Genomic DNA, 10,482 nt, shown 5'->3' with positions numbered 1-10,482 from the left:
TGCATCCTCATTTAATGCAAGCGTACCATCATCCATGCGAACACATTTCTCTCCTACAACATCACTATTCTCTCTCCTACACTGTCTTGCAACACGAAATACCTCGAGTCTTTGGTCCTTACGGCGCAGAACATTGGAAAATCTTTCCTTATCTGCTTCCCCTCTGGCTAAATAAACCTGTCGCCTAGCCTCCCTTCTGGCACATTGGTACAATTCCCTGCTACCACCGTTCTTCCAGTCCTTCCAAGCCTGTTTCTTTTGTCTAATAGCCCTGTCTACCTCCTTGTTCCACCACCACGTTACTCTGGGTCGGGAGGGGACCTTACACCACCCACAAATCTGGTCGGTGGCTTTACTATTTAGTCTCTTAGAAGGTTATAGAAAATGTTGTTTGTTCTTATATTTTGGTTTACAGCAACCTGATATACATTAATACAATATTAGTCTCTAAATTCCTAATGATGAGAGTTTATAGGAATTTTGAATGCTGGTCAGCTTTGCCTTGCAGTACCATTCCTTTCAGTACTGGAGTATACTGTCAGAAACTAGGCCATATATTTACATAATCTGATACATTTCTACATAATCCCTATTGGCCACTCCTAAACTATTGGTTTAGGTTTACTTCATCTCCAGTATTATAAAAATGTCCAACACTAACATTGAAAATATTACCTACCAATGCTAGGAATTTGTCATAACCAGTAGATTACCTCAAAAAGCTTATTCATCTCCTATATGGGCTTGCCTACTACATTCTTTTGACTTAACATTACTGCTACTTTTGTTAACTTTTTTTTTTTTTTGTCTTAAATTCTGTTGACACCGAAATATTTTTCTCATTCTCTTTTGGTTATCATTTAAAATTTGTTCTATATTAATTTATATTATTTGTAGAAATTGAAAAAAAAATTTGGCTTAAAAAGCAAATATAGCTCTGTCTTAAATACTACAATATTTCATTACAAGTTTATTGAAAATGTCTTCCCAATATTTAAAGGAGTACAATTCTTTCATTCTTCATGACATTTATTTGGGTTTTTTTGTGATAACATTTTTTTTAATATTCTAAAAGCTTACAGTGTAGACATAGGTATGGTTTTGCAGTTAAGAAGCATGCTTTGCAACCACATTATTTCAGATTCAGTCCCGCCGCACAGCACCGTGAATAAGTATCTTCTATAATTCCAGACTAACCAATGCCTTGAGAGTGAATTTAGTAGGTAGAAATTGTGTGGAAGCCTGGTGTGTGTTTGCATGTGTATTTGCTTTTTCCATGACCACCACTTGACAACTAGTGTTAGTTTGTTTACATCCTCATAACTTAGCAATTTGGCAAGTTCAGCAAAAATGGCCTATAGAATAAGTACTAGACTCACAAAATAGTACTGGAGTTGATCGCTTTGATTACTACCTTTCAAGATGGTACCCCAACATGACCACAGTCTAATGACTGAAACAAATAAAAGAATATATCTTTCTTTCTTAGAAACCAGTCTTAAGACTGGCCTATATATATTTGAATTTGATTACTATCTCAGTCATTTATATTTGACTGATACTTATTAACATCAGATTATATTGCATGTTTTCTCCAAATGAATTTGAGAGCAAATAAAATTACTTGTTCCAATTTACTACCAGTTGTACCATTTGTGAAGTAGCATTGATGCAAAACCAAACTGCATATCTCCTATTAATTCTTCATTCATTTTAAGTGTACATAAAAATGAAAGAAATCCTTGTCCTTATGTGTCGTCTTTGCTAGTGTAATGATATAGTTTTTCTTTTCTTTTTTTTAATTATGATTTTTCATTCTAACATAGATTGGTTAAGTAGATAAAGCTTTGGTAGGGTCCTTGTCGTTTATTGTCCATAGCTGTGTTTCTTAACAGTGCATGCATTCACATGTCTTGTGCCACAATATAATGAACAGTGTACTTGAAGTTTGATATGTTTGTTGATCCTCTCTACTAACAAAATTTTATCTTATGTGTAACTACCACTATTTGAAATTATTAAACAACATGAATGTTTATCACATTAACCTAAATAACTTTTGTACCAACTCTGCAGCAGCAGTATTTTTTATTGAATTTGTTATTTTTATTATATATTTATATTTAGAAAAATATGTCAAGATTTTAGTTCTGGGAAATTTGTAGAAATTAGCATTACCAACAAACAGCACTCAGTCTTTTGTAATTAGTTACATATCACTGACTGGACTCGGCAGCATTTCTTCCAGTAGCTTTACACTGTAACATAAAAACTAAGCTAAATAATCATGTTGTATTATTTACATTTTGTTAAAATATAGTTAGAAAATATGCCCAAATTTGTTCAATGAAATTTCTAGAAATTTTACACCCTGCCAACAAAAATGAATGCAAGTGATTTTGTCTACTTTAAATTTTTATCTATTTTAAATTGTTAAGAAATTCTGTTGACAGAAGTGTCCAGCTGACAATTTTTATACACACTCTCATTCCCTATTCACTTGACAATCATTTATACCCACTCTCCCATTCCCTCTTGTCAGTCATGGTTCTCTCCCCCAATAGCTAACAATGCTTCCCTCACTATCTAAATAATGGAGCCAGCTTTGGGCTACTCTCTCCTTGTGTGTGCATAGCTATGCTTATCATCTTGACTGGCAACTGGTGATCTCTATTGCAGTTCTCTCTTATTGAACTCTTTGATCATGAACAAAGCACTACCATAACCTATGGGCCCTAACAGTTGGTATATCAACCCAACCCCCATTAGTCTAGGATAATTAGTTCCTTTGATATCTAGCCCTACTGTTTTATCCAAAACAATAAGTTGTACTGTTGAGTATTCCTCCTCACCACCATCTACTTATTTCATGCCCAGCTGCCACAGAAAAACACTGTAATATCCTTTGCTCAGTTCACATAGCAAAAGCATTATCCAGTGAAAATTCCCACAGAGACTCAAAGACAATTGAATGTTGTCCCTCTAGGATGGCAGTAACTCCAGATAATGAAGTGGATAGTAACTGGTACAGGCTGGAAGAGATACCTTAGATCTCCTGCATAGGAGAACCTTTTTTAGTGCCAGTAACAACAAATGTACCCAGCCCACACTGTTAGATGTATGCAACTATGAAGAATGACCAGTTTTCTCTGTTGCTGTGTGCAAGATGATATATACTATGGTAAATGATGAGATGCTATGGGATGCATTTAACTTTTTCATGGAAAAACATAGAAAATAATGATGATTTGATATATAACTTCCGTAGTAAATTTTTATTCACTATATTAAAGACTTAAGAATATATATATAAATATACAAATGTTAAGTTGGTGTTAACAAATTGAATACTGTGGCCATTAAAAGTTAATCAAATTATTCAGTGAAGAAAAAACAATATTAGTTAGTGACTAGCATATTAATTATTCTGGTTGTACATGATCCCCCCCCCCCTGAAATGTTTTGGTATTATTAGATGTCATCAGTGAAAGATAGATGTCATCAGTGAAACATAGATGTCATCAGTGAAACATAGATGTCACTATACTGCCATACTGGCTGAATTATTGAGAACCATTAAGTAAATGTATAATTTGTAGATATTTTAGAGAATAAATTTATATCAAGTTCTTTTTTTTTATGTAAGTTAATGATTTTTACTTGAATGTTTTTGGTATTTCAAAATCAGTTTGTTTCAATATTATCTAAATATTTGTCAGAGCTTTTGCAATGCTATAGTTTGTTTTTGTCTTTTTTTTAACTGCTACTCTCACCATTACTATCCAGCCAACATCAATATTTTCTTTTTGTGTACTTTCAGGTGAATCTGGTTTGGGAAAATCTACATTGATAAATTCTCTATTTCTAACGGACTTATATTCTTCTGAGTATCCTGGACCATCACTAAGAATTCAAAAGACTGTCAAGGTTTACAAACATTATTTATTTTTATTATTTCTATTTAAAAGACAAAAAATGTTTTATGCATTTTTCACAGTGTAGTATTTGTGTTTGGTTGTCTTTTCTGAGAAAGTGCAATGAACAAATCCCTAGTTTTTACTGATCTAGAGTATCTCATGTTTTGTTTGATAAATAATAGAAACAAACTAAATGTGAAAGAATGACACTTTAAACAGATGTAAACTTAGGTTTTTGTGTTACATTCATTAAGAATTAACAAGACTCAACTGATGTATTAACATGATTCAGTTCTTAGCCAAAAGCTATTTAAAGGATCTCAAGAATATCATCAGGGCATATGGTACTGCATCAGAGCATTGGTACTACATCAGAGCATTTATTATTATTATAATCATAGGGAAAAATAGTAGTACTTTTGTCTGAGAAAGCTCAGAACTCTAAGGATCCTATAATATTTGCTTTGCTCAAAACCAGGCAGCACCCTTCATGTGGCTGCAAATCTTGTGCAAGGCATGTCCTGTGATGCTGGATCATTATCAAAGTACTTCAGAAACCAAGCGTATCCTTATAGCATTTTTTCTAACTACTGCAAATACTCACCTTCTTAGTAGATCAGTTCCTTGGGTATGTGTAAAGTACATGCTAATGAGGGGACCAATAGTCAATTGTGGAAAGCTCAATTCAAGAGAATGCTCTGGTAGTCAGCTTGAGATTGTCCAGTTCTCGTATGCATTCAACAAAGTGAGCCAAGCCTAAGACATTATTCAGGTATCATGGAAAAGAAGTTAGTAGGATCCCATATTTTACAGGCTGTGTAATAATAAATAAATAGATTAAAGTAAAGTATGATTTCAGATTCTGCAATTCATAGTTTTTGCTATTTCTAATGCCTCAGTCAAATGGAATATGTAACCTTGGTGACTTAGTTTATGTTATGAATGGAGTGAACAATAGCTGTGAAGTGAATGATATGGATATGGTCAGTTTACATGCTAAAGGGTTAAGGAAAAATGAACCTTTGCAAACTTTAGTATTGGACAAAATGCTTTTATATATTTAGTTCCAGCCTTTTAAATTAACTGCTAGGATAAATAATCTTGACAGGCATCCTGCTTGACTAAGATTAGATTCCTATGAGCTGTTGGAAAAATAAGAAGTAATTGATCAATAAATCCTCTCAAATTTCAGGATATAAATAATAAGCTGGATATAGCAACAGGATGTGACAAATATGCATACTGCTACATATACTGTAGCTTGATTGTGGACTTTATCAAGTTTATAAGCATTGTTTATTTAATTGCATATATAATGGAAGGAAGGTTTTTATGATACTTTTGGGGTATTTTTCTTCCTTTATAATTATTCTGTACTACACTCTCGGAGTGGTTGGTGTTAGGAAGGGCATCCAGCTGTAGAAACTCTGCCAGATCAGATTGGAGCCTGGTGCAGCCATCTGGTTCGCCAGTCCTCAGTCAAATCATCCAACCCATGCTAGCATGGAAAGCTGACGTTGAATGATGATGATGATGATGTTGATTCAAGGAGCTGGAAATACAAAGAATGAAGTTCTTAGGCAGAGTAAATTCAATAACCATTTATTTACAGGTGCTTCGTACAAGGGGTTTGCTTTCAGTAACCATCTTCACAGCAGTGCGTAGTTAGCCTTCTCTCCCATACATGTGAGGTTCAATAACCTCTGGAGACAATGCATATGGTATCACAGCGGGACAAAAGTCTGCTGTGAACTCCTGGCTTTGATATATTGCTCGGTGTCAGCGTGAGAAAAATGAGAGGGAAAATGTTGCCTTTTCCTTAAATAATGGTTGCAGATGAGATCTTGTTTTTGTCTCACATATGGCAATGGTTGCAGGCGAGATCTCGTTGTTTCAAAATGGCACTGGCTTCTTTGTGCCTTGCTACACATGAATGGCTGCATAATAGCTCATATAGCAATATTGTGGATTACTGAATTTGCTGTTTACATTTGTCAAAATGACAATGAAGTCAGTTAAAGATAGTGTCAACTGAAAGTTGTTCTCATACATAGAACAAATTGATATCCTGTAGATGTGGTCAGGACAGCAGGTCAGAATATGGTTAAGTTACTTGTAGCAGAATGTCAAAGCAAGTTGAAAATGTTTTGGACATTATTATGATCTTTGTTTTCTTAAATATATATATATTTTTTATTCCCATGTGTTTGTTGGATACTTTGTAGTTATAATTTATGATGTGTATTGATAGTGTACATTGAATGAAAAAATATATACTAAGCAGAAAATATAATGCATATTTAATATTGTTTATTTCAATTAAAAGTATTACAACTAAGACAATAGAATACCAGACTGCCAATTAAGGAGTTGATGGTTTGTGTCATATTACCATCAAATACTTAATGCCAAATACCTCAGTCTGTCTAACTTTAGGCATATACTTAAAATGAAGAACATTTCCCCACCATAGCGTTTGCAAGACTGACAGATATTATGTTACTTTACATCACAAAGTTTCACCTTTCTGTTAGTACCACTTCAAGATCTGTCACATGGTTGGCGGAAGCAGTGGCAGCCTTGGGCGAGACAAAGAAAGATGATGTTCAGTCAGATGTATAAAGTGGATAGAACTGAAATGTGGATGCCCAGTAGATCATTTCGACACCTGCTTCTATGGGAAAATGGATGTTAAGCAAATTTGGACAAAATATAAAGAAAGTTGTTGACCTTTTGATTTGGAAACTATTTTTGCTTACAGTTAGCACTTGAGTCATACAAAACAAATTGAAAGAAAGATTAATCACATCTATATTTTTATTTATGCTTAAGTGTTGCATTAGGTTTGAATTTAAAAAAAAGCTTTATTGCAACTCACTGAAAATTAACAATATTAAGTAAATACATGTTTTCATGCCACTAAAGATATGAGTGTGCTATTTGCCAAAATGTTTTGCTGTTGTGAGAAATTGGAATGGTTTTAAACTATTACAGTTTGTTTCACTTATCTTTCTGCATCAACTTCTGTTTGTTTTATTCCTATCTCTCATACCAGCTACTTCTCTTGTACTAGCTACCTCTCTGATATCAGACGACTTTCATCCTCCTTCTAGCTGCCACGTTGTGTCCTCCTACATGTATACACACACCTAATGTATATATATATATATATATGGTAAACACTTAAATATCTAGATCTTAGTCACTAATTACAATTTTTTTATCCATTGCTTCACTATGCCTATTCCTGTTTAACATGGCATTTAATAGAATGTATAAACCTAATGACTAGCAAGCTAAGATATCGTCCATAATTCAGTTGTATTCTTCAGTTCTACTTCACTCATACTTTTGCGCTACTTAAAACGAATGAAGTATATATTGTTCTGTTGAAATAAGGAAATGACATTTCCACATTTGCTGTGTTAAAAGAAAATGTGTGTGTGTGTGTGTGTGTGTATGTGCATGTGGAAGCATGTGACTTAATGGTTAGGGTGTTGCACTCATGATTGTGAGATTGTAGTTTTGATTCCTGGACTGGGTGGTTCCTTATGTTCTGAAGCAAAACACTTCATTTTGGTAAAAATTAGTAATCCTGTGACAGACCAGCATCCCATCCAGAAGGCAAATATGTATGCCACAGAATCTGGGACACTGGCCTTATGAACATAGGAGCAACCTTTGATCTTTTTTTTTTTTTTTTTGTGATGTGTATTGTCATGCAACATCCACGTTTCCATGCTTCATGGGTCAGACGGAATTTGTTTTAGCAGATTTTCTGTTGCTGGATGCTCTTCCTGTTGCTAATCCTCATGTTCCTGTGCGAAGTTATATTTCATGGCCAGACATGAAATCATTTTTAACAGGATTTATTCTTCAACAAAGTTACAAAAAATTTCACACAAAATGTCAAATAAAAAGGGAAAAAATTATTTCCACATCGAAATCGAACTAAACTCGATGACTGGCACCCATGCTAATGTCGTCTCCTTCATTGGACACGAAACTCGGCTTGCAAAGACCTGTTGGGGCAAGTGAAAGCGAAATTGTGATAGCACCTGTGCCCAGCGTCGCCTTCCTGGCACTTATGCCGGTGGCATGTGTAAAGACATTCGAGCGAGATCATTGCCAATGCCACTGGACTGGCTCCTGTGCAGGTGACACATAATATACACCATTTTGAGCGTGGCCGTTGCCAGTACCGCCTGACTGGCCTTTGTGCCGGTGGCACGTAAAATCACCCACTACACTCTCGGAGTGGTTGGCATTAGGTAGGGCATCCAGCTGTAGAAACTCTGCCAAATCAGATTGGAGCCTGGTGTAGCCATCTGGTTCGCCAGTCCTCAGTCAAATCGTCCAACCCATGCTAGCATGGAAAGCGGACGTTAAACGATGATGATCACTAAATAATTATTATTCTAAATTAATACTGAAACCATTCTTTCTAGTTTCAAAGTATTTTGGTTTCTTGTTGATTATTGAAAAGTGATTTGAACTTTTACTCAAACAGTTTGTGCAAATGTGTAATAACTTAGATTATATTGCAGATAATCATATTATAATGGATTATAACTGTAAAAGAACTTGCATTTTATAGTTTATTACATCTGCTTTAAATTCTTTTATTAATGATTTTACTAATTATTTATTTTGTAAAATGTATTATTAGTTTCCATTTTGGTGATAAAATGTTATATAAATCTATCTCGAAAAAGGAAGAGCCTCCAGATGTAGAAATAGTTGCACTAACTGTATTTTATTTATATTCAAGCTGGTAAAGTCCATTCCACTCTTACTAACATAAAAGATTTAGGAATTAAACTTATATGCTAGTTCTCCCTATTATCAAGATCAGCAGTCACAACTTTCTCAAACTAAATGTAAATAATATTAATGTTGTTCAAAAAATAAAATTTAAAAAATTGGTGAAAGCTGAGTGATTAGATAAATGAATTGCTCTATCTAGATGCTGCCATATCAACTTTAAAATATAGAATCTTTATAGATGATGAAAATATCTTTAACAATAAACAATTTTATACTTAAGAAACATTATTTCAAACATATGTTTTAAATGGGAAGAAATTTAATTATATAATTTACTGTTCATATGTAATAGTTTAGGTAAATAATTTTATTTTCTTGGATTTACTAAAGGGAAAAATAATATGCTAACTGACATACATACATTTTCTCTACATGAAACAAACACTAAGAGTGACCTGTTTAGAACTAAGTAGATTTTTAAAATGTGGTTTTCATCAGTTATCTCTGACCAATATATTCACTTCTTTTTTTTTTCTCTCTACTAAAGTAACTATTTATGTTATTTCCTAGCTGTTAGTAGGCTCTCCCTCTGAATTTACTCAAAGAAAATAATTGTTTGCTTATTCACTTGCACAAAAAATTGTATTCCCTCACCACATCTCTTCTGGATTCTTTTTTGCTGATTCATAAATGGCTTGAAGTCACCTAAGTAAATTCTTTGCATTCACTTTAAGTAGTTCACATCTTTAATACAACATAACTTTACAAGTGCTATAAATTTTCTTCCAGCTGTATATAAAATTTTCTTTATATTCAATAGGAAGAAAATTTTATTTTAACATTTTTTCTTGTGCTTTAAAAACTAACACCAGTAGAATGTATTTGTTTCTGTATTACAACAGCTAGTAGAATATCAGAGCCTTGGAAACTAAATCATCTCTGATTTCATTGGGTTAATTTAACCTAGTTGTTTTGTTGAGCATCCCCTAGATTAATCATATCCAAAGATGCATAAAAACAGATATTGATTTTGAATTGTTTTTTGGTCATTATGCTCTGCACCTGGTTAACCAACCTATTTTTTTACCTTTTATATTATCCCTCCACAGAAATGGTTCTCTGCAAATAACTTTCTAAAACTGTAATTATTAATTACAATGCATCAGTGCCCATTGTAAGGTTCATTATCAGTTTTAATCAGTAATAGTTGCTGTTTTAGATCTCTGTAACTGTATGGAGAGGAAAAAATCCCAGATTGCAGCTTGTCAATATCAGTGGGGAAAACATCTCTAAATATAGTATCAATTTGATTTTTTTTTAAACACCATAATTGGGTGGGTGTAAAAAGGAAAGAGGTGTGTAATTTCATTTTGTGAAAATAAAACTACTCTATATGCATGGGTTGGATAAAATAATGGAAACACTTTAAAATTTCAAACAAATTTATTTTGATAAGGGGTAGGACTGCCTTTGGCAGTAATTACAGCTTGAATTCTATGAGGTATAGACTTGTACAAAGTTTGAATTGTTTCCAAAGGAATTTTTGTCTGTTCTTCGGTTAAAACAGTCTCCAGTTCTTGTAATGATGATGGAGGATATTGACTCCTTTCTCGTTTTTATAAAATGCACCATAAATGTTCAATAATATTGAGATCTGGGGACTGTGATGGCCAGATAAGATGTTCAACTTCACTAGAATGGTCCTTGTGCCATTCAGTAACAACTTTAGCTGTGTGAATTGGTGCATTATCATCCTGAAAGACTGCGTTTCCCTCTGGAAACAGTTCTGCAACCATAG

The 10,482-nt window shown here is 33.7% G+C and overlaps 1 protein-coding gene across 5 annotated transcripts in view; it reads left to right on the top strand.

The window, feature by feature from the left end:
- Positions 1 to 10,482, top strand: part of LOC106873280 (septin-7) — a 158,584-nt gene that overhangs the window by 103,570 nt on the left and 44,532 nt on the right. For all 5 annotated transcript variants that reach the window (XM_014920584.2, XM_014920577.2, XM_014920579.2 and 2 more), the window contains exon 3: positions 3,821 to 3,927. In XM_014920584.2, the coding sequence (XP_014776070.1) occupies positions 3,821 to 3,927 (107 nt within the window). The remainder of the gene's footprint in view (positions 1 to 3,820; positions 3,928 to 10,482) is intronic.

The sequence above is a fragment of the Octopus bimaculoides genome, chromosome 1 (assembly GCF_001194135.2).
Source record: "Octopus bimaculoides isolate UCB-OBI-ISO-001 chromosome 1, ASM119413v2, whole genome shotgun sequence".
NCBI classification, from domain to species: domain Eukaryota; kingdom Metazoa; phylum Mollusca; class Cephalopoda; order Octopoda; family Octopodidae; genus Octopus; species Octopus bimaculoides.
This window is presented reverse-complemented; position numbering and strand designations above follow the sequence as displayed.